The sequence below is a fragment of the Carassius auratus genome, unplaced genomic scaffold, assembly GCF_003368295.1.
Source record: "Carassius auratus strain Wakin unplaced genomic scaffold, ASM336829v1 scaf_tig00015785, whole genome shotgun sequence".
Classification (NCBI taxonomy): Eukaryota; Metazoa; Chordata; class Actinopteri; order Cypriniformes; family Cyprinidae; genus Carassius; species Carassius auratus.
In genome coordinates, this window is record NW_020524622.1 from 17,287 (window position 1) to 43,014 (window position 25,728).

The window sequence follows — 25,728 nt, forward strand, 5'->3', positions numbered from 1 at the left end:
TGTTTAGTTTTAGCTCAGATCCTTCTTTAGTTTAGCGCAATGACTGCAGGAGTGGGGGGGGGGGGCATTTTCTCCTGCTGTTTCGGCCAACCAGCAGCCCTGTTGAAAGGATTCCTGACATTAGCCATGAACGATAATGGCATGACTGACCATGATTGAGACAAGTGTCCCCCCTCCTCTCTCTCTAATGCTGCTTATTGCCCATCTCCACAAGACAGAATGAGGAGTTTCCAGTAATCTTCTTAACAAAGCCCTTCTTTTGCATTTAATCTGAGACGGCCCTGGTCACAGACAGTGGCTGCCCACTTCAGCCCTCAGTGTTTGAAAGAGCTTCCCATAGGTGACTGACTATGAGAGCAAAAATGAGGTAAAGAGAAAAAGCTCTCAAATCAGACAATAGTAAGAGTGGTTACTTAACGAAGGAGACATAGTAATAGTTTCACAGCATGTGAACATGCGCAGGTTCTTTTATGAGATTCATTCATCCACTTTCACTAAAGAGAAGAAACCACTCTTTTAACCAAAACATGTTAACACCTTTATTTGCTGCACAGGAAGTTGTGTAGTAGTTGGCCTTGTGCTGTAGATATGACTGTGCTAATACTGGCCCCGGGCAATAGTGCCACACAAGCCATAAAATGGGCTTAAAGCTCATCAGAGTGCCAATTTCCTGCCAGGCACGAGATGCAGGATTAAGAGGTTATTTCTGCTGCTCCATGCCAGATTGACCCAGACTTGCCCTGTGGATTTAATGGGATTTTCCCTGTGTGCAGGAAGCCACACCGCTGGAGCTTCTGGAATGTGGCACATTTGTGTACATAGTATAGTATAGCAGACTGCATACTGTAGTGTAGCATTGTATGATGCTTATATTATATTTTAATAGTTTGGATCAATAAGTTTTTTTTAAATGTAGAATATATATTTTTTAAGAAAACGATACTACAGTAAAGATGCATTGAATTGATCAAATGTGATGGTAAACCATTTATAATGTTACAAAAAAAAGCTATTTCAAACAAATACTGTTATTCTCAACATTATATTTATTAAGAATTCCTGAAAAATGTGTTCCATAAAGATTTCCAGGATAATATTAGGAGGCTGTTTTCAGCTCTGATAATAATAAATCAGCGTATTTGAAAAGATTTATGAACAATCTTGTAACACTAAAAACTGGAAAACTGGCTTTTGATCATTTACATCACAAGTATGAATTACATTGTAAACCATATTACAATAATAAAAAAAAAAATGATGAGTTACTGTAAAAACTAAATATATTTTAAAATATTACTGTTTTTTCTCAAATAAATGCACCATTGGTAATTATAAACTACTTATTTTTAAAAACATAAAAAAGTTCAATCTCAAACTCTTGAAGGGAAGTATATATTTCATGTACTATATTAATGGTATTTTATAATATACTATAGTTAGTATAGTATGGTGGAATGTACTGGCCATTATTCAGAACTAGAAAGTTTTATTAATAAAAAAGTTTATGCTAAGTTATCAGTGTTGAAATAATCCATTTGTCTTGACACGTTTATAATAAAAAAAAATAGTAATATCCAAGTTGTGGTGGAAAATATTCGTTCAGTTACACAATTCACTTATTATTGGCCAGCATTACTAGAAAAAAAATAGTAATCATTTTAGCCCTTCAGTGTTTCATAGCACAGTAACATAATTACTTTCCAGTCATTTATTTTTCAAAGCTAAGAAGTATCTTTAATGTCTCAGGCTGTATACAAACTTCTGCTTCTCTCCTTGTATACATTTGCACATCCATAGCTTTTTTTTCTGTACAGTGTTCATATGTTAGTTCATGTCTGCTCGCAAAGCAAACTGAGGAGTCTCTCGATTGGCGTCAGAGTTCACATTCTATGAATGATTGCTCAGCAGAAGAGAGATGATTGTATGATTAGACCTCGGCAGGCAATTCTGTGTCTTGTTTGAAGAGGAAGGAGCCCCCTCATCTCCGGAGCAGGTATTCCTGCGGCTCTCATCTCCTCCTGCACCTCGCGCTCCAATTGCTACTGTATCCCGATGAACATTTCCAAAGAAAAGTGTGAGATTCAGTAAAAGTTCTCCTGTAACTCAAGACATTTTTTGCCCCTGAAAGTGATATTTTTTCCCCTTAACCTCACACAATCAGAAAGACACACAATGACAAAGGGCTCTGTAAACGGCCTGCTGTTAACCTCCCCTAACCGCTCCGCCACAGCTCCATGTGCGCATTTCTCTCTTTCCCAACCGGTTTGTCTCTGCGGTTTCTATGGTACAGTAATTTTTTTTAATCAAATTGATGAAGGCCTCCATTCTCCCCGAGAGTCCAAACCAATTTATGGCTCATGATACGGCGGCTATGTTGCTAACAGACGTAACAAACTGTCAGCCTCTCGCACAGAAGCTAATTTGAAGTCATTAGGTGTGCAGCGTATGGGCAACAATTTGTTACGGTGGTTAGGAGCGCCGCTGACATTTCTGAGCGCCTTCTCTTACGATCTGTCCTAGGCGAGGAGCAGGCAAATTGTAAACTAATTTAAACATCACTCAGTATTACTGGAGCTGCCGCTGCAGAGAGCTGGTGGATAATGAAGCAGTCTGTGTTTTTGCGGAATGGAGTTAAAGACGCCTCGGTGGTAGCTCCCTCCGCCGGCGGCGCAGACACGGCTGCTCCTTTCTGATTGCTTTTTTAATGCGCAGAGGCTTCGCACCTTCTCCCTCCTCTGATCATTTACATGCTCGTATAGGCCGTGAAAACATTTGATATGGTTTACAAACACACTGTGAGAAAGGGTGCCTGAACAAAACCCTGGCGTCGCCCATTCCTGTAAGCCTGGCATTATGGGAGATGCAAGGATTTGGAAAGTGATATTAACTCAATACGAGGGTAGAGAAAAAAAAAAAAAAAAAAAGCAGAAAATGACATAATGTGGATTAGGGCGAGGAATCTCATTTGTGGGATTAAAGTATTCCGGCTGTAATTTTATTTGAGCATTTAAGCTGCAGGGGAGGAGAGGAAAGAGCAAACGTCTGTAGTGGAATAAAAAGAAAACTGTACTTTTATCTGTAAATAGAATTGGAGTCCCCTCATGCCAGCCAGGAGGACTAAAAACAAGTGAAAATGTGATGTATTTAGCGTGTAATTTTGAAATATTAAATTACATTTACTGTTTTTAGGCAGGAACAAAATACCTCTATAAATAAACGCAATAGCTGAAAAAAGATCTGAAGAAAAAAAAATCTGTAAATTAGAATTAAAGGTGTATTGAGGCTGTAATTTTTTTTTAGCATTTGTATTGGAAATATGACATTATATTGAAGTTTGTAGTGGAAAAAGACAGAAATGAAAGACTTTTTTAAATAAAGGCAAAAAAAAGCTGTGTTAAGAGAATTAGAGAAAGCATAAAAACTCACAAAATATCCTGTATTGAGGAAAGCTTATTAAAAGCTGTGCAGGGGAGAGGAAAGACAATTTTTGTTAGAGAGAAAGGCACGAAAAGCAAAAAAAAACAAAAAAAAAAACAACAACAACCTGGAAATAGAATTAGAGAGAGAATGAAAAACCACAAAATGCCCTGTATTAAGGCTGTAATTATTTTAACATTTAAGCTGTGTGGCTGTGAGGAAAGAGAATTTTTGAAGCACCAAAGAAAAAATCTGAAGAGTCATCAGAGAAAAAAAAAAGGAAATAGAATTAGTAAAAAAATAAAATAAAAATTGTGCTGTATTGACACAATTATTCGTTTTAGGATTTAAGCTGTGCAGTAAGAGTGGAAAAGAAAAAAGATGGAAAGAAAAAATTAAATAAAAGTAAAAAAAAAAATAATAACAATAATAACCTGTGAATAGAATTAGAGGAGCAATTAAAAAAAACTTGCTGGGTTAGGGAAATAGTTTTATTCTAGCATTTGAAAGAGAACTGTTTGTAGTGGAAAAGGGTGGGAGCAAAAAAAAAATAAAAAAATCTGTAAATAGAATTAGTCACCTCATGCCAGCTAGAAGCTATAAAAATAAATGAAAACGTGCTGTCATATGGTTGTGACATGCCTTATCGTAACACAGTGGTGCACAATGGCGGCCGGTCGCACTTGACTTGACGAGCGGGCTTCAAGAATGGCCAGCACATGGACCGGCACTGGCTTTTTAACATGACAGGACCATCACTATTACAGGCCCTTTATGCAGGCTGAAATTGCTCGGGCTTCTCTCATTCTTGGTCCTATCTCGGGGACTTTCTCTCTTTCTTTATTCCCCTTTCAATTTTCACTGGCACGCGGATAAGCGCGTGCTAACACAATATGATTGAGCAGTAAAATGGAACCTTGTCGACTCTAATCTCTTTTATGTAGATACTGAGGTACTGCCACACTCCACTTCATTCCTCTGCCTCCCCCCAGCTCCATCTTTTTTTCCCGCTCTCGCTCTCACACCTTCCTGTCCCTCTCTCCCTCGACCAGGCCTCTCTCTCGCTCCTTCAATTGTCAGGGCCAGTGCATTCGTAATAGGTTCAAGAGAAGGAGAGAGTCGTGGAAGCCCGACTCCTACTCAAATATCGCAGCGAGGTTTCTCGGGACATAATAAGACGATTACGTGCTCGTCGGACAGACGCCGTGGGATTAGCATATTCGCCCAGAAACCTTGTTAGGAGAAAAAAAAAAAGCAGGATGCGCTTACTCAGTGCAATCTGCAGACGTGATTGAGGTGTCATCATTATTGGCTGACCTGTGTGTACAGGCTTAGTGGCCTGTTCTGGAAACGAACAATAGCAATTAAAGTTACCCTGGCAAAGCGTGCACAACTGCCTGCAGGCTGCATCGTCAATGCAACATGTGTGTTTTTTAGTTTTTATGCTTTTTTATTTAACTCGCGCCCTGTCTCAGGCTGTCGGGCAGCTGGTGAGATGTCTTAATCAGGAGCTGAGCAAGGGATTTATCTAAAGCATAGGTTTGCTTTCTCCATGAGCCCTTTCCCAGACCCTAATCTTCAGGATGGGAAAACACAATGGAGATAAAGGTCTTACGGTCACTCTTGGCATTGTAATATAGTGCTGGAATAATGCACATTTCACACCAGTGTTTCCTGTTTTATTTAGGCCTATTATGTTTTATGTTTCCTTAGGCCTGTATGTATATATGACCATGTGTATAATATATATATATATATATATATATATATATATATATATATATATATATATATATATATATATATATATATATATATATATATATATATATATATATATATATATATTATATTTGTATAATAATAATAAAGCAATAAATTATGAAATTATTTTAAAATAAATATGAATGATAAAACAATAAATGGTACCAAATAGAGAAATATATATATATTGTATACTATATATAGTATATTGTATACATGTATTGTGTATTGTTAATATTTTAAATATTTAATTTCGTGGTTTAATGATTTTTAAACATTTTTCAAATATAATTTATATTTGTATATTAATATTATAAATCTTTCAATTCAGGGTTTAATGCTTTAAAATAGAATTATAGTGATTTAAGTTTCACAAATGTTTAAAGGTGCATTTTAAAATTATATTACATCAACTTGTTTTTGTTTGTTTTTGTGGCACAAAAATGCTACTTTATGAGAGCCAGTCAGCTACCACAAAGTCAAAGATAACGTTTAATTTTTTATTATTTAAAACAAACATAAATCTGATTCTGTCTAATAGCTTAAAACCAAGTTTGTGTGTGTGTATGTGTGTTTGAATCATTAAAAGAACTGAGTCATTTGTTAATGTATCACACTACACTAGTCATGCTCTCTCTTCCTTTCTTTCTTTTTTTCTTTTTTTTTTTGAGTGCAACCAGCAAAATAATAGAAAGACACTCTGATTTGACATCATTCCACAGTATGTGGTCATGATCTATATCATCACATTCAATTGATACTGCTAGCTCACAACTCACAACTTATGCTGTGGCACTATAGATTCAAAAGTCACTAGATGTTTCATGAAAATGCATGTTGTGTCAATTTATGCCTTTTTTTTATCTGTTTAGTTCCTCCCTCTTTCTCACTCCAGTCTCATTTTGACTGAACATGCTTGCTAGTTTAGTCTCATTAAGCTCGTGAACCCACTGGAGGAAGAGCTAATCATATGTAAACATAATTATCTGCAAACTGGAGTAAGCCCGCTTATTCCTCCTCGCTGATGTGCGTGCCTGCCAGTGCTTTCCCAGATGTGATTTTTGGGACCCTCCTCCTCTTCCCTGCCCTGGATGAGAGGAGAAAACCCATTCGTGACACCCCAACCCCCACCCGATATCCCCACTACATCCAATCTCTAAATGAGGCCTTGTCTGTCACCGCCCTCAGACTGACACACTGCAAATATTGATTAATAGATGCCCTAAGCTCCTTTTAGCAAATCAAATTTTCACTTTTAGCAGGGGTTTCACTCCTGATACATTCAGCAAAGTGAGACACACTAAATTAAGTCTGACACTCAGAGAAAAGGGCTGTACAGACAGAGCAAAGATTGGAGAAATGTGTGTCAGAGAGATTGTGCGTTTTATATTGCTGTTTTAGCGTAGTTCAAAGGTCATGATCACATAACCTATCTTCAACTCCGTCTCTTATTATTATTTTCAAGTGATATAAATCTGTAAGTTGGGTATTATAGATAAAACAGGATGGTAGTTGGTGGAAATGAGCCGTTTTCTTCTCAAGGTTTTGTTTGTGGTGTACCATTAAGGGGAAGGCCGTGTCAGCTCACAGTCTACTTTGAAATTAACCACAGAACAGTAATAACTTCATACTGATGTGCTGCCTACAGTCTGTGTTACGTTCTGACATTATGGACTCGGGTGTAAGAATGGTGCCTTACTCAACTTTTACCCCATTACACTCGGATTTGTTCTTTTTGTGCATGTCAGTATGTGGATTGTGTCTCTTTTTCTGTACACTGGTCTCTCACTCCAGCTTTTTGGTGTGTGTTTTTGTCATCTTAACCTTTGTCTGATTAGTCTGAGTACAGTGTTTGATTGTGAAAAGATCCTGGTAAATGCAACATAGGGCCCTATGAAATCTGTTTTTTTTTTCTTAAATTTTATTTTATTTATTTAATTATTTCCCAAATTATTTATACACTATTAAATAGCAATTTTTTAAAGTATAAAGTATATATATATATATATATATATATATATATATATATATATATATATATATATATATATATATATATATATATATATATATATATATATATATATATATTAGATCCATATATATTTCACATGGCCATAAACAAAATGTCATTTTTGCTAAACTTTAAAACAGTGCTATTTTTCTGGGTTCTAATTTTATGGTTTCAATAAATATTAATAAACAAAAGCATCTATAGTTAACTGATTTTAGAAAAAAAAAACACATTTATTATATTTTTTTCTTTCTTTTTTCCATAAATACTGTGTTGTGTATTTACATTTTTCTGCAAAATAAATCCAGTAAATAATTATTCAAGTAAATATTCCTTTAAAAATAATGTTATAAAAATAATTTTAGTAGTAGTATCATTACATAAAGTAATATTTCTGTCACTGTTTCAGGTTAAAACAGTTCGTTTATATATATATATATATATATATATATATATATATATATATATATATATATATATATATATATATATATATATATATATATTTATAATTTTAATATATTTTAAATTCAGGAATTGATTATGTTAGGAACACATGATGGATGTATTCATGTGATTATTGCTCACCATATTTAAGCATCGATTTCCTCCTTGAAATTAATATAGATGTTCTCTCTTTTTTTCCCCTTCTTTTTGCGAATTGACTGTGCCTCATAGAATCATAGAGCGATCGTCCAGCCTCCACCACACCTCACATGTAAACACGCCTGTCTCAGCCTGTTGGAAATGCACCTGACAGAAGCCAGATTTGCATCACGCTTTGTCATGTGAAAACAAATGCAAAGCTCTGCATTATGCCCTTGTTTATCTGTGCTCTTGTGTGTCAGTCTTTATAAAGGACACATTTGCTTTATAAAGGCTGTAAGAGAGCTGAATAGGTGTGACAGTAACCTTCTGGCCTCTCACCAGCGCTGCATTCTTACCAACCCATCAGGCCCTGTGTCTGCCCCACAGCCAGCGGGGGGCGGCCCTGTGTGATTGCCCGTTGAAAAAACAAGGCATTATTGCTCATTTTTCCCTCTTATTAGTTTGATTACATTTGCAAATCAAATCAATCCATCAGGCGGTTTGTGAAGGGCCGCGTCCTGCAATCTGAAAGGGCCTCCTAGTAATCTCCATCTAATAAGATGCAAATGTGTCACATCAGTAAGTAACCAATAAATCATCGCCGTGTCTACGCCAATCATTAACCATCAGAATGAACAGTCAATTTTTAGTATTTTCAATTTGTGATATGCTAGTGGAATATAAAGATAGATGGACGTAATTATACAAACCAAACTCTATTTCAATCCTCCCATCTCCAGTAGCAAATATGCTGGGAGGAAGAACAGGCCTGTCATCATATTATGATTTTTTTTCTTTGTATTTAGTTTTTTAGTCTAGAGGTTCATGCAAAGTTCACAGACAGGCTCGAAACAGCACTCCTCTGAAAACCCACCCCAAACGATCAGTTCAGGGGGGCCTCATCTCTATCAGAGAGTAAGCAGGCAGGAAAATGGGATTGGATTTGAGCTGTCGGTGGGCTCTGAGGAATTATAACCTCAAATCTACACATCGGAACGAGGCTGGGAGTTAAACTGAGGCTTTTGAAGATGTGCAACATATTGCCTCGGTCCTGTACACCAGCCTAATCATGATGTAAATTATTATTAATGTGGAGGCAAGGCAACGTGGCCAGTATATGGTCGTGCCCAGTGTGTTGCTTATGAATAAAGTGATTGGGTATGTTTGAAACAGAGAAAGTGTCTTCTTCACACAGTGCAAAGCAGAACAGATCAGCAGAGCGTCACATAATGCAGATTTACTGAAAACCTGAACCGCCATTAGAAAGGATACTCAGAGTACATGTGGGTCAATAACATGACACTAATTTAATTACTTTTGTAGTTATTTGTCCAAATGTATGAACATAAACACAATCATTTGAACCTAACTCTTTTAATGTATACATCTTTTTTAATATTGAATTTTAGTATGAAATTCAACATTATTAAAAAGAATACAAAATTATAAGAAAATTGATAATACGAAGATAATATATATGATACAACATTTTAATGTGTTTTTAATCATTTATATAAGATTTTTCCAATTTTTTTATTGTGGTCACTTATTTGTCATTGACTCAAAGAGATTAAAAAGCAGTACTGCTTCAAATACAGTACTCTCTTGGATGTCTCAACATCTGAGTGTCCTCCTCCTCCTCCTCCTCCTCATCACCATATTTCATATTTGAATGAAAATTCACATTTAAATGTCTGCTGCTACCTTCAGTGTGTCCAAAATGTTCTCCCTTCCTTTTTTTCCCCTTCTCTGAATTTCCTTCTCTGCCGCTTTTGTTGCAGTCCCTCAGGTATAGAGAGTTTCCCTCCACAGAACCTCTTCTGTACTTCCAAAGCCGAAGAGCCATTGTGTCTTGCAAACTGGCATCAGCATATTCCTTTTCGCCTCATTCTTTCCTCCCTGCATATTTTGCACATAAAATGTGGCCCTTCTCAAATAAGCCCTTGTGTTTATCATGATCGATGCTTTCATGCATTACTCTATATATTATTCTCTCTGTTCTAAAATAGCTATCCTTTAAAGTGCAGGTTCTCTCACGTCCTTCGCTCTATTTTAATTTGTGTGTGTGTGTGTGTGCATGTGTGTTAAAGGGACAATTTCACACAAAAATTCTGACATTTATTCACCATCTTATAGTTTGAAACCCATATGAATTAATTTATTCACAATGAGAATCAATGGGGTAAAAAAAAAAAATGCATACACCGGCATCCTACCTCACTCCCTCACCAATCAAACGCACATTTACAGATTCCCAACACCCGGCTACTTCCTTCACACGCATCACTGCCTTATTTCCAATTGCGTAATCAAACCGTGGCTTCAATGCTCGCTCACGCCGGCCGCTAAACAGCATTTGGGTTTGTGCTACGGATTTATAGTTTATCTTTATCTGTTGCTTCATCTGTGGGTAGCTATTACGCCAGCCTGGCCAGCTTATTGTTTGGGCCTGATAGATCTGTGTGCAGTCCATCACTTGGAGCCGTGTGCCTGGAAAGCCATCGGCCCGCCTGATGATGAAATACGAGCTATCAGCCTCAGTAATGGCTGTAAAATTTCATAATTACACGGCCTTTATTACATTGCATAATGACCCTGAAGCAGTATGGAACAATTAATTAAGATTTTCAGCCGTGGCTTTTGCAGAAATTAAAAGGTGCTCATTGCCGTGGAATGGGGTAATGTCTTGTCTCGGAAGCATTAAGGTGCGCTTTAAGCGCGAGACTCCCTGTCTGTCTGTGTGTATCATTGACTGTTTGTGGAAATGCAGGGCATTCCTCTGCTTCTGTTTGTCTGGCCGGATCATGTTTGAGAGAGACGCTAATCCTCCAATATGAAATTAATCCATGCAGTCAGGCCTCTATCGGAGAGATCTGGATGTTTTTTACCCAAAATTTAATCTCCAATGATAAGCATATAAATAATATGCTGCGGCAAACACAGTTATTCCATGTTTTAGAGAAGAATGCATCATCAAAGATTTTTTTCTTGTGTTATTTTTTTCCACGACATCCAGATGAGATAGGGTTTGTCAATACAGCCTCGTAAGGGGTTTTATCGATCAGCATGGGAAAACAAATGAATCCGTATAAGTATTTGCCCTGCACCCCTCCAATGTGTGCACATAGACACACACACATAGACACACACACTCTCTCACGCTCCTGACTATTTGCTGTGGCAAACTAAGGGGGCGTCTGAGGCTCAGACTTAAGCCCTCGCCTCGTGCATCTCATGGCCTTTCCTAACACATCCTTTTGGGCCTAATGGAACGATGACAGTTGCGTTTGTTGGTCCCTGCCAGCGGGAGATGCTCTGACCCCCGTGGGGGGAGGTGCACATCAAAGGCGTCCGACTGGCATAGGAGTGAGGGGGAGAGCTCTGTGCAAACTACACTAATACCTTCTAATAGCAATAAGACAAACCTGCTGTGGTTTCTGCAAACATCAGCATAAAAAAACAAGAACTACAGGATGAGTAAAAAAAATCTGGAACATGGTAGCAACATTTTAGGTTTTACAGACCTAACTTAAATTCACAATAAAATACCGTATTTTATTAACTGATGTAATTTTAATAAACCAGCATACTGAAGTTCTAATATCTGTTTTGAACCATTGTAATACTGATAACCACCAAAAACAGGATGAGAAAGTCACATGATGGATCAAAGCTCATCACAAACAGCTCTTCTGTAAGCTGAGAAGAGATATACTAATTTATATATAGCCAATAGAAAGTGCACAGTGTCATTCACACAAACACTAAACCCCATCATGGTGAATTATACAATGACTTTTTCTTTTTCACTTCCAAAAAACCAAATAACAGTATTTTACTATACAATTACATTAAATGTAATACAATTTATTCATCGTGTATAGTGTGGAAATTTACTTTTAAACAATTAACAGGTTTTTATAGTTGCATTTTTACAGTCTTTTACTATTAAAATCACAATTGTTTTTTTACAGTGTATGAGAAAGAGGAAAGAGGAGACACATTTATTTGGTCTTTTAACCACATTAATAATCTCATAGTTCAACGTAACTTTTCTCAAAACAATAAAAACTCCTAATCCACGTCAGTCCCGAGATTAATATCAATCTCGATCCGAAACCCTTAAGAGGCACCTCCACATTCGCCAACCTTAAGAGACTCTGGGGAGAAATAAGAAAAAGGTGTAATTAAAATGTAAATATTGATATTTCATTGTTGGAAATGGCTTTTCGGCGCTGTGGTTAATGTCACTCCATCTGTGGAGCCATGGACGCTTTATTACAGTCCGGGGAACTGCCGCCCTTCTGCGCGGCCGCCACCAGGGCACATGTGCCTGTTGCTGCCTCGTTTCCATACGCAATTAAGTGGAAAAGTACAGTCTGAACAGTAATCCATGCTATCTTAACCAGCTGTCTGGGTATATTTAGAATTAATCTCCACCACCAATCGGCCTTAATGTATGCAATTAAGAGTCTGCCGATTGCTAATTAAGTGCATTAGAATCAAGAAGCCGTGCTAACGTGACGATGCAGCCTCTCCTCTGCGTTGGGTGAAGCAAATCCTGCAAAACAACAGCAAACAATTCAGATATGTCCAAATTGTATGCAGGAAGTGTGACAACTTAAATAAAAATCTATTTTTGTTTAGTTGTGTGGTATTGCACTTTTTAAAATGAAATTTAGTTAACATGAGTTCAACAGTGAAACAGAAGATTTAGCAAGAAAAAAATGTAAGAAGGAGTTGTTTTGGTAATTGATTGGAACGTAAAAAGTGACATTACATAACAAAAAGGGCTTAAAAATAAGAGTGATTGACTTCAGTTGAAAAGGAAAGCCAGGCTAGTTGAAACATTTTACAGCGACTTACAGATGAAGACAGTGGAAGCAAGTATTTTAGTAAAATATTTTTTTAAATATAGTTTTGGGAGTAATATGTAGCAATATATCATGTACAATAAAACCGTTGATTTGTATTAAGACATTTTTTTATGAAAAAAGTGTCATTTTGTGCCTTCCTTTACGAACATTAACCATGGTTATATTTCGTTAGGATTTGTTGGTTTTAATAGTCTAATGACACAGTTGATAACCTTTGCTTCACTTTTCTTCACCATTATCCTTCAGCTGATAGCTTTCAGTTTCTAAAATTCCTCACAGAACGGAAACAAAATAATAAATGGCAAAAAAAAGAAAAAAAAAATACCATTCATTTTTTTTCCCACAAAGAAAAGCCTGAGGGAAGATCACTCAATTCTGTTTAACTCTATTGAATGGTAGAGCAGAAGCCAGCAGCTGTTTAACACCGTAGCGGTGCGTATGTGATCACGGTAAACGCTGTACGGCAGCGTGCCTCACACTGACAGGTGAATATTTGCTTAGCCGCTAAATGGATGTGGACAGCTATGGCGGTGTTAATGTGTTTTCCCTCCTAAAAAGTGTGATTTCTCTCTCTTTCTCTCTCTGAATGGTGTTGTTTTGTGGAGATGAAAGGCGGCCGGTGATAAAAGCAAAGAGGAGCGCTGCGGCAGTTTGTGTGTATGCGGCTCCTGTCATCACTTCCCCTGTGTCCCCCCTCTCTGAGGGGGGAAGGGAGACTAAAGACCCGACTGTTTACACACACACAAAACACTCTTGTTTGCCTTTTCATGTTGTTTTTGATTTGTGCAAGACTTCTGTAGGCTAATATTTGTTTGGGTGGAAGAGTTTTGCAGACGGCCGGTTTAGCTGGTAAGGGGGAAGCGTCTCAGCGCCTCACTGGGGCAGTAAATGGACAGACAGAGACTGGCATGATGGTTGTTCCTGTCTCACCATGGCCTTTGGCATCATTAGCCTCACCACAGGCTTACCTGTAAGCTTACAGTAATCACCAATCAGCTGAACTTATTCCAAAAACATATCATTTTTATTGCTAATTTAGATATTAATGCTACAAAGGGTCTGTTTTAGTGAATCAAATATACTAAATATGTTTGCTTTATGTATTTATGCATGTATGTAATATTTATTTTTCTCTGTTTATTGGTACAACATATCGTTGTACAGAGATGAAACAACTAGGGATGAAAACTATACATTATTACTAAATTAAATATGGTATATACATTTCAGAGATGGGGACTCGAGTTTGAGACTCGGACTCGAGTGCGACTTAAGTCGCACAAACAGTGACTTCAGACTCGACTTGAGACTCGTCCTCGAAAGACTTCAGACTCGACTCGGACTCGAGCTCCGGGACTCGTGAACAATGTTAATTTTTAGTAAACGTCAGATGAGCTCGCTGTAAGAGTTGTGACGTTCGCGAACGAACCGATTCTTTTGAACCGCTCATAAACATGAACGATGGGAGCCGAGTCACGGCTGGAGGGGAGCCGTTCTTTCTGTCGCTCTTTTTTCCTATGCGTGTTTCAGAGCGCGTGTTTCACACAGATGCACACAAATGAGCTCCTCCGCGAGACAGAACAGTTATAGGGGGAGGGGCGCACCCAGCGCAGGCCAACCCTTTATAGCGTGATGATATTAGTTATTAGTTGTGCACGCATCCTTCACGTGAGTACTCCAGTGGAAAAAACCCTGCGTGCCTCTGTCATTGGGTAGGAGCGGAGCCATGACGTTTTGCACAGATATTCATTGCAGCCCACTTTGTTATTGTTCATTGACTTGAAGGGGCTGATGTCCTATTTGCAAAGTTTACAGTAGTAATAGTATGTAGACATTTCCATTTTATTTATTCTAATTTTATCTACTTTAAATATTTTTGGTTCTCTATCAAAATGTTCTTGTGTGATAACAATGTTCTTGTGTGGAAGAGTTAGTAGTAAAAGCTGTTTTGCACAGAAATTCATTGCAGCCGGCTTTGTTTTTGATGTTTATTTGTGAGTAGGTATTGTATGAATAACATAAGTCAGCGTAGCTTTGTTCATTCTTAAGCCAGACAAGAGGTGTGCAGCTATACAGCCAGGACAGACAGAAGGCCATTACTGAATCCATAAATGCAAAATACAGATATTAACTTAAAAGTAAAGCATTCTTGGTGTTTTTTTTTTTGTCATGTTGCAATAGCCTGTTTACACTGATTATTTACCAAAATCAAAGTTGATATTGTATGCTAATAGATAGAGTTGTCATAATAACATATTACATGCTTTGAATTCCTTATAGCTATGCAGTGTTCTAAGCAGCTTGGATGGGTCGCTGTACGTGATGCAACATTTATTATAACCAGAGACTTAATATAATAAAGAGACTTGAGACTTGACTTGGACTCTAGCTCAGAGACTTGAGACTTGACTTGGACTCTAGCTCAGAGACTTGAGACTTGACTTGGACTCTAGCTCAGAGACTTGAGACTTGACTTGGACTCTAGCTCAGAGACTTGAGACTTGACTTGGACTCTAGCTCAGAGACTTGTGAGCATCTCTGATACATTTACATCAAAACATTGTTCAAAACAGGCCAAAATATAATAAAAGGCAAATCATAAAAAAGAAATTAAGCAGTTTCACAGTTAATATATCAGGAATGAAATAAGTCTTTATCAACAAAATTAATATGATTCAAAAACACTGATAGAAATGCCGGTCACTACTATGTTTTAGTCTGAGACACAGTTTGATTCCATTTCCGACCAGACCGACAATATTCTAAGTTTAAAATGGAAGTTAATCAATATTCATTTTAGTTTAATGAACTGAACAGTATAAAAGCAATATCGCTCTCATAACCGTGCTGTTTTTCTTGATTCTGTGAGATGTTAATACGTTGAAATCTGTTGTAGTTTGTTGTTGTTTTATTATCAAATGTAGTTCCATTGAGGCGATATGACAACTTGGACTTCTAATATTACTAAGTCTCACCTTCGCTCTCCACAGCACTATTTTTGCAAGTAGATTAGTCACTGTGTCATCATCGTCTTGACAAAGTGTGAAAGCAAATAGAGTGTATACTCACACAGGAGCTCAGGAGGGAGCAAGGATGCATCAAATAAACATTCAGCATGGTCGGCACGCAGAATAGCGCTGATTCTCATTGCTCAAGCGTGTTCATTTACCCTGCAACCATGAGAAAATAAGCAGGGGTGTTGCTTAGAGTGAGACAGAGGAGCTGAGCGCTCCTGTGTTTATATGACGGCTATGAAGCGATGCTGAGGTGAAGTCTGCCTTGAGGAAGACGAGGAGGAGGAACGACCGCATATGTGTGTGTGTGTTTGTCTCGGTGGGCTCTCTCAGTATGTAAACGTGCAGTCAGAATAGATTTGGCAGACGGACGGCCGGTGGTTGCTGTGAGGCCTGGTGGTGAGCAGTCCTGCCCGGCAGGGGTTAACTTCGCATGGCTGCACCGCAGCCTCTTTCTGTCAGCCTGTGCTATGCGCTGCTCCAATGCTTATTTCTTCTGAAAAGCCACTGCAGGTTTCACAAGGCCTCAGCCATCAGATACCTTCTTCTGGTGTAACCTTCACAGATCCACATACTTAGCCTTTCCTCCCCCGTCTAGCACAAAGTACATCAGTTTACTGAGAGAAAAGAGAGCGATAAAGAGAAGAAGAGAGATTGTGCCAGTGGCAAAACCCCTTCAGTGCTGCTGGAGAGAGAGAGGGAGTCTGAGCTCTGAAGCTGGTCTCCGGGCTAAGAGAGTTAAATTGAGAGGACGTTACTGGAGATTGAACGCTGGATCAGATAATGCTCGTGTGTCATCGGGATGGGGCAGTCTGCTTTGTGTCTGTCAAATAAAAGAGTCTCTTATCCAGAGTTACATGGCTTGTAAATAAATAAATGCATTTGATTGAGAAATAAACAAACAAGTAAATCAAATAAGATTATGCATTTACATAAAAAGCTGTTTAAAAAGTTACTCTGAAATATATAGTTTTGTATACATGCTCGAGGATTATCTATCATAAATATTGAAAAAATCCCATTCAAAGTTGTATTTAAAATATTATATATAATAACACATAAATATATAATTATTGATTTTTGTTAATTACATTTGCATTTAATTTATTATTATATTGTTAAATATTTGTGTGTGTATGTATACATATAAACAACTGCAGTCTAATTTAGAAATACAAATAATTAGTAAAATTTATGAATAGTGTGTGTGTGTGTGTTTATATATATATTAGTTTGTTGTGCCTTGTTTAGTGTCATGTCTGTACTGAGTCAATAAACTTCCTCTTGTTACAGGAATTCCTTTGGGAAAAGGGTTGTAGACATTTGCCACAGCTGAAATGACAGTGACACACTTTAATTCAGCTCTTTGGATTCTTTCTCATGCAGCAAAGCATCCAAAGGTGAACTGTAATCACGGTCTCCACCAAGCTCTTTTGTGAAATGAAATAACAGATGAAAAGAAGGGGAAAAATGCATCTTTAAAGTTTGCCCTCGCGTAAATGTCAATACAGAACCTTTTCCGTCATCAGCAGTAAATTCACATTGATGGCTCTTTTCTTCTCTCTATCGATCCGGCCATGAGAACGTAGATTTGTATCTGTTAATTAATGCGTCCTGAAACAGCATTTGTATTAATCAGGGAGATAAGAAAAATTGGATGCCTGCACTGGCATGACAACCGTAAAAGCACGAGCCCCTGATAAAATCATTGATGGACCTCAATAAAGAGGGAAAAAAAGTTCTTCCTTCCACTCAATAAACTAATCATCCGGCTTTTAATTATTCTGCGGAGAGATGTGTGGAGATTGGGGAATGTGTAAATCTAATTATTTACTAACAGCAGTGGCTGAGAGGGAGGGCTGGGAGTGGCACAGGGGGAGCTCTAGGCGATGGGCTCCGTCCATCTGCCGCTCCGCTCCACAACCCCCTCCCCATCCGCCCCCTGCCTTTATTTTGTCTCTCTGTTTGTCCCTCGTGCTCTCATTCTCTTTGTCCCTCTGTCGCTTTCTCTGTGTCTCTCGATCTGTCTTGATACATGTCTTCAGTCATCCATTATTCAGTGTGATTTGTTTCTTTTCATGATAAACTCTACTGATGATGATAATCTTTTAAATGTTTCTGTGCCACTAGTGTTACCAACCGGAAGTGCAACAATTATTATATTGGCGTCTCCATTGGTTGGACAAACAGACTCCAAACTTACACCATTGGTTGAGTCTGTGTTGATGAGTGAGAGCAAAAGCGTCACAGCATTTATTGTTTTTCGTAAAGTGAATCTACCAATGGCTAACTTGTGCTTACATTACTGTGTATTTATACATGAAAAGGATTTGTAGATATTCAATCAGACACTCAGTACCACATTATTTATAGATGAAAGTATGCATATGATTTCTTATTTTTATTTAGAATGAGTTTTACCATCTAAAATCTGATTCACATATATATTTTAAATTATGTCAGTGGATTTTTTCCAAATTCTGAGCAATATTAAAGGATTACACATACCTCTCAGGAGGCCAGTCGGAGTGTGATCTTATTTTTAGTCCATGCCACCTTTCATTGAGGCCACTGTCTTTATAAGAATGCAGCGGACTTACATTGGACCCCCTTAAGAAATTCTTGGCTTAATCCCTTTTGATGATTTTATTAAGTAGTAGAAGATGGCCCTGCCAACTGGCATTGAGCACTTTAGCACCAGCAGGACAGGAGAGGGACCAACTGCTCACCAGCTCTTAGTCTGCCTCTAATGAGATCAGAGATGTTAACAGTTTGGGATAATAAATTAGCGGTTGGTATAAACAATAGCCCGAAACCTATACCTAATGAGCTCCTTGCCATTAGTGATTAACTCACAGAGAGAGATTTCTAAAAAGAAAAGAAAAAATGAGTGAAATTGCTTGCTTCCTCTGAAGGCATCTCTCCACAACAGATGTTGGTGAGCATCTTTTTCCTCATGTTCCCCCGCCACCCAGATTAGCCCCCTTGCTGTCGCAAAGAGAGACGCTTCATCTGTTCTTGGAAGAGCAGAGCGAGTGAGATGAGATGAAAAGGTCCAACACCAACAGGTGCTGTTGTGCCTGTCCCTCACCTTCAGAGCTGATGGACGGCTCCCAAGCACACAGTTTATTTAGATTTTGTATTATTGTTTTCTCTTTGCAGGGTATGCTATGTTAGATCAGCTTTTGGCTGCTTGCAATTTTTGCCTTTATTTGAACTGCCTTTTGTTTTATTTGATAATTTGTTTATTTAGGAGTAATTTTATTAATTTAATTTGTAGTCATCTGTCCCAGTCCAAAGCCAGTACGTAGAAATGATTGCTTTAAACCTCAATTTAAGATTCCTCAACATTGTGTGCATTAATCAAGGGGGGAAAATCATTGTATTTATTCATCTTTTATACGAATATAGTCTTTTAGTATTAGGAAACATAGTACCAAGTGTATCCTGGTACCTCAATATTAAGTATATTTCCCACACCCCAAACTGAGCGTGAGGGTTGACTTTCTTTTGTTACAGACAGACAAAAGTCACATGTTAGTCGGTTTCGAAAGGCATTCATGAACATGAACTTTACAATTTCCTTAACTTTCAGCAAAAAAAGACAGGAAAATGAGGGGAATGTGTGTGTGTGTGTGCAGAGTGGGGGGAGGAGGAAGGAGAAGGAGTTTGAGGCAAGCAATTAGTCTTTCAGTTGGTGTGATGGGAAGAATTGATCCATGCTGCATGTTGGGGAAGATAAGGAGTACCCTCCCTCAGGATGCCCCCTGGCCTGCAGCGCAGCAGGAGATGAGAGCCAAGGCTCGTGCTAGGTGCCTCAGCTCGCTCCCACTGGAGTTTTCCTCTGCATTACACCTCCAGAATGTCAATTCTTCCCACTAACACAACCAGAAACTTCTGACAATCAACTGAGCTTTTATATCATATACCACCGCTGAATGTTGATTTGAGGCTGAGCATTGGTTGTTGAGTTTAATAGAGCTCTTTCTCTGACTCTTTCTCAGGGTTTTCCACACTCTCGCTGGCGGACCAGATGAGTCTTCTGCAGAGCGCGTGGATGGAGATCCTGATCCTGCGTGTAGTCTACCGCTCGCTGTCTTTTGAGGACAAGTTGGTCTACGCTGAAGACTACATCATGGATGAGGACCAATCCAAGCTGGCTGGCCTGCTAGACCTGAATAATGCTATTCTTCAGCTGGTGAAGAAGTACAAGAGCATGAAGCTGGAGAAGGAGGAGTTCGTCACTCTGAAAGCTATAGCCCTGGCTAACTCAGGTAAAATGAACAGACGCTATAGATTCCAGTCAGAACAGACGTCACATTTGATTTGATGTATTCAAATTATGAAACTTATGGGTTGTTAAGGCAACAAAACATTAAAAAACACATTTTTAACAAATTTACAATGAAAAAAAAAAAATCACAAATCAGGGGCAAATCACAAACAAATATTTTTTTTATAATCCAGATTAAATAATGTCTTCAAGAATAAATTATAAATAGAATTTATAAACATTATGATTTTCTATGATGAGCGTGCTTTTAATTTGTAAATTAAAAATATTTTTGTCATTTTTGGGGTGGATTATGAAATCTAAATTTATCAGGAGTACTGATATCAAAATGAAGAAAAACAACCTTATGGATTTCCTAAATACTTTATTTTAGACTTTATTGTCCCTTTAGGGAAATGCTTCTTCAAAGCAAGTGCACTTGAAGCCTCTTGAATTGCCTGTCATCAGCTAAATTAAAGCAGTGTTTGTTTATTCATCACCCCTCCTAATATAATGGGCTGTTGATAATGTATGAGCATGGAAAGAGTTAAACTCCTGCTTTTGATGTCATCTCCTCCTATGGGAATCTTAACAACAGATGTAATGGTAGAGTTATTCAGTTACAGTTGGAGTGATATCTCAATATCACGCATGTTTTATCTTCCTCTATTCACGCGCACACACAACAAAACACTAAACAATGTTCCCACCCCTCCCCACCCCTTTTGAAATCCTTCAAAAGCACGCCTGCGGCCCCTGTCCGAATTAGCATAAGTCTCTGCTCAGATGCCTCTTAAGTAAGGAGCCCATCACTATGCACCTGCATGTCAATAACAGGCTCTGATGTTGTCCGCCATCGACAGTCGCACCATGGCCCTCTGGCTCCCTTTGTGTTGACCCCATCTTTGAACTTTATCTTGGTTGCTGGCCAGTAGTTTTCCTTTTAATTACAAGAAGGAAACTGTCAATAAAATCTGTTAAATGGGACGCAATGAGCAGCTTGAATGGGAGGGCGGCTATTTGTTCAAATTCTCCAGCGCTCAAGGTATTGACAGTTTGTTTTCTGGGGCCATATGTGACGATCAATCTCCGGCTGGGCCTGGCCATGCTGAAAAATGAAAAAGCAGATTGCTCTTGCTCGCTTGCGGATGACGGCTCGCTAGTTTGGCCCCGGCCTGCAGCCACCGGGGGCCGTTCTGCCCAAAGTGCACCCCTGAGAGAGCGAATGAGTGCGTGACTCTTTTGAGAAATTCTTTTTTAATTGATTCGACGATTAGTGGTTCATCTCGGTTTGTTGACATCCACGTCAGCATGCCAAAAGTAGGTAAAAGTGATCAATGAGTGGTGGATTTGTTCATACCCATGTTGTTTTCGGTTGACATTTATGCCATTTTTACTGAAGTATATGCAATGAGACTTCCTGTACTCTGATCGATGAGAAACACACTGACTTACATGTGAATTTTTGAAGTAGGCATTTTCTTGTCAAACATATTTCAATAAAAAAATAAAAATAAAAATAAAATTACAGTGTAGCCTGATGTATAAGCTTATCTTTAGTCCTGGCTTTTTCTCACCTTCTCGGGTGTCATTCTCCGTATTTATCAAGACTTTGGCTTCTCTCCGCACTCTTCTCTCAGGAGAGACATGCATCATGTCCGATTTCAAAGGTGAGCCATTTTGTCACTTCTTTTTTTGGAGGAGAGCAGAGTGTTTCAGACAGCTGGTGAAAAAATGATACACTCCACCATTTTCTAAAGCCCCGAGCTGCTGGGTATTTCTGCTCAGAGCCCATATATTTCACAGTCCTTCTATAGACACAGTATTGCTTAAGCAATCGTTGTCAGAGTGACATTTTTATCCTATTTATTTGAAAGCTGTACTTTGCAGTTGACCTCATCATGGTGCGCGTTTCTTTTTAAAGGACATAAAAACGAAAGAGAAAAGTCAGTCAAGTGACCTCTCGTATCCTCTCCACAGTTTGAATCCAGCCATTTACTGACACAATTCCAGGGTTGTTCTAGAAAATCATAACAGATTTAAGTCTAGCGAAGAGTCTTTTTGATTTTAAATGTTGCGACACACTTTTAAGCCACAAATAGCGCGCAAAAAGTGTGTGTTTTCCTGAACGACTCCAGCAGCGATGCTGAGATTGATAGAGCAGCTTGTGTGGAAAGGTGCATGTAAGCACTTTCCTGCCAGGGATTTCTGTCGGATCACAGGTCACTTTTCAGATGGGCAAAGCCCATGTGACTGATGGACGAGACCTCGCTGTCTGAATTCTAGATGGGCTCCAGACACCGAAGGGTTAGGCTATCGAAGCGTCGCCTAAAGCGGCCTGACGTTTGCCCCGCTGGCCAACCCAAAGGACAGACGGTGCTCTCTACTAATAGAGGAACCTCACAAGGACTTGCTTTTATCAATACTTGACCATACAATTATTATTTAACGTGTATGTATCAATTGATTCGAGGCAATGCATTGATCGTGACATCTTTGCCAAAAGCTAGCGTGCATTTGGACATTTTATCCGGAGGGAGCGGGATCGGATTGACACGCCACAGTAGAAAACCGAGTCGATACTGTTGGTGGAGACAGTCTATAAAGAGCAAGTCAGACAAAGCACATTCTTTACCACTGTGATGTGATAAAACCATCAGAGCACTTGCAAGAGGCTTGGATTAGTTAGAAAAGTGCAACTATATTAGCCACTGGAGCAGTAAACAGCAAAGATAGTAGCTGCCTGAAACTAATTGCGCTCTCAGAGGCATGTCTGTCGCGGTGAACGGGCGTGAATGCTGTACTAACAAGCGCGAATGCAAATGCGGCCTGTTTGACATTTCTGGCAGACAATGCCAGTCAGGCTGAGGTATTGTTTCCTGACTCGAGCCTCTGTTTCTCTCGCTTAGACGAGTGCCATATCAGCTCTCCTCCAAACACTGTTTCTGTCGCCCGTGCCATTCATCAGTCCCATAGAGAGGCTTGTAAACACGTGGCGAGGACAGCCTCAGCGTTTAACACTCAAGTGTGCTTTTAATCACTGGAGAATGAGCTTAGGGCTGGCAAAAAAAGGATGAGTCACATTCTTTTAATCCCTTTCCTTTTGCCAGGGCTTCATCCTCAGGTTTCCGTCAGGCTCAAATGGATTAAAAAAAAAAAGTCATGTACAAAACTAGCATCCGGGAGTGTCATGCCATTTTAAACTGAAGGGGGCTCCCTCTGATTTAAATGCAATTTTGTCTTGTTGCAGTCCTATACTATTTTATTTGTATATTAAAAAGCACATCTGTTTTCAGCATTGACAATAAGAAATGTTTCTTGAGCACCAAATCAGCCAATTGGAATGATTTTTGAAGGATTGTGTGACACCGAAGACTGTAATAATGCTGAAAATTTCAAAAAGTTTACTGTATTTTTGATTAATAAAATGCATCATTGTTCTTTCAAAAAAAATCGAATTTTACCACTAGAGTAACATGTCTTTTATCTTTATATATTGCCAACATTTTAGTAGTTGCAAAATGTCATGTCAATACGTATGTTGCATTGTACCGAATTTGTGTTTATTTCTTAAACCACTCATCGTTGTTCTGTACTTTTTTCCAGATTCCATGCATATAGAGGACGTGGAAGCCGTGCAGAAGCTCCAGGACGTGTTGCACGAGGCCCTGCAGGACTACGAGGCGGGTCAGCACGCGGAGGACCCGCGCCGGGCCGGCAAGCTGCTCATGACCCTACCGCTGCTCCGGCAAACGTCCACCAAGGCAGTGCAGCACTTCTACAGCATCAAACAGGACGGCAAAGTGCCCATGCACAAAACTGTTTCTGGAGCTGCTGGAGGCCAAGGTGTAACTCCATCCCCGGCCCCCCGTTATACCGACAGAGAGCTGGAGGGGGTACGTCAATGACTGCGCCCTCTTCACCGGGCAGACACTGACTAACTCTCTGCCGCTGTTTGTGAAACCTTTGTCAATAAACTTTAACAAATAATAACTAAAACATAACCGTACTGGTACTTCTAATTACTGACAATGATACGTAAATATAAGAATGATTTAAAATGTGATTATTGAGAAAAATACGACTGCTTTCATTATTCAGCAGTGGGACTTGAAACCAGCCGTCGACTTGTTCTTCTCGAAAATCTGATGCTGAGTTTTTTTGTGCTATTGAGACATTCGATTGATTTTCAAAAGAGAAATTCTGGAGCCGAAAAAGACCAGCCCTGCCAAAGGAAGGAGGTCCACCCGGTGGACACCAGCAAGCGAAACTTTCCCCGAACTGTCTCATGTCGCTGAAGGAATCTAGGGATCGACCCTCTTTACCATAAGAGCGTGACGTAGTGACTATGTGCAGTATTACATTAGAGGTCCTCGGAGCAGTTTTAACAACGCGATAGCCAAACGGAGATTTTCACATCTTTGAAGAAGCTGCTCCTCACCATTACGTAGCCATGCGGATTGATCATGCGTGTGTCACTCCCTTGTCATTTTCTTTCAAGTCTTCCAAACACGTTTAGCCTCTTTTACCGATTTCATTTCGATCTTTTCAGGGAATAGCCGAAGCTTTAGTCTCTCATTCAATACCGAACAAAGAGGGATCGCAGAAGTCAAGGAACAGACTCATTTATTTATTGACTTTTATTTGATTATGTTTTATTCGAGTGTATTTTTACTGTACTGAAGGATGTATATATATATATATATATGGGATGGTCATCAAACACGATGTTTCTTCATATAATGTTAATAATTGAACGTTATGTTTTTCTACCGTCCACCGTGTTGCGCAATGAAGACGAAAACCTGCTATCTTCTCTAAGCAATAGATGTTTAAAAAGTGGAGGTGTAAATGTATGCAAATTTGTTTTTGTTTTTTTCTTAGTGCCACACTTACTTGGGAAAATGAATTTCCAGAAGCTTTCGCTTTTCTGTCTGTGCTCGTCATAAGATAATAGATTACATACATGATATGGCCAGAAGGACCATAACCATTATCTCAAGCCAATTATATATGCATATATATATATTAACTTCAGCCTCGAAATTCTATTGACATTCTTTCATACTAAAGCAGTATTTGAACTTTGTTAGGCAAAATAGCACTTAGGGAAGACGGAGAAGCATCGCAGGTTTAGTTTCACGACGGTCCTGATTTTTACGCGGAATAGCGGCAGAGATATCGTACACATGACGTCATTTTTAGCAGAGAGGCTCAAGTATCAAAGCAAGCGATCCACAGCCTTCATCAGAAATATGTCAGTATTAGTATGGGGTATTTTCTGAATATTCTTAAGCATTGTATATTGTAAATGAACAGATTATAAATCTAACCTAAGACATTTTATTGGAACAGATCAAAGAAGAAGAAGAAGAAAAAAAGAAAAACGAACAAAAAAAATGTAGTTCAGCTTCTTGGTGTTTCATGTCTGCTGTGTTTTTTTCTGAAACATCTCTGTTTTTTTTCCCCCTTTCCTCTGTTACACGCAAAAGATGTAGTGTACAACCCGTGGTGATCGCAGGTCTCGCTGTTTCTTCTGGTTTTTCTTCTTTAGATTTGTTTTATTTTTTTTTAGAGACGGCTAAAATTAGAGACAATACTGGATGTATGAATCCTCAGGAGCAAGATGATGGGTTCTCAAATAACCTTTTGAAAAAAGACTCTTCCTAGTTACCACTAGATCAGCCGATCAACGATCAATATAATCTATGCTGATATATAAGTGAATATTTAAAAGGAGGTGCATTATATGTACAAGAGACCATCTGTGTAACTCCTATC

General features: G+C 38.7%; 1 protein-coding gene across 1 annotated transcript in view; it reads left to right on the forward strand.

Moving 5' to 3' along the window:
* LOC113074939 (estrogen-related receptor gamma-like) overlaps positions 1–24,326 on the forward strand; it is a gene marked incomplete at its 5' end in the record, with an annotated part of 28,094 nt that extends 3,768 nt beyond the window's left edge. The window contains 3 exon segments of the mRNA XM_026247645.1: positions 19,679–19,948; positions 23,554–23,762; positions 23,764–24,326. Coding sequence (XP_026103430.1) covers positions 19,679–19,948; positions 23,554–23,762; positions 23,764–23,799 — 515 coding nt within the window.
* Positions 24,327–25,728: the final 1,402 nt, after the last annotated feature.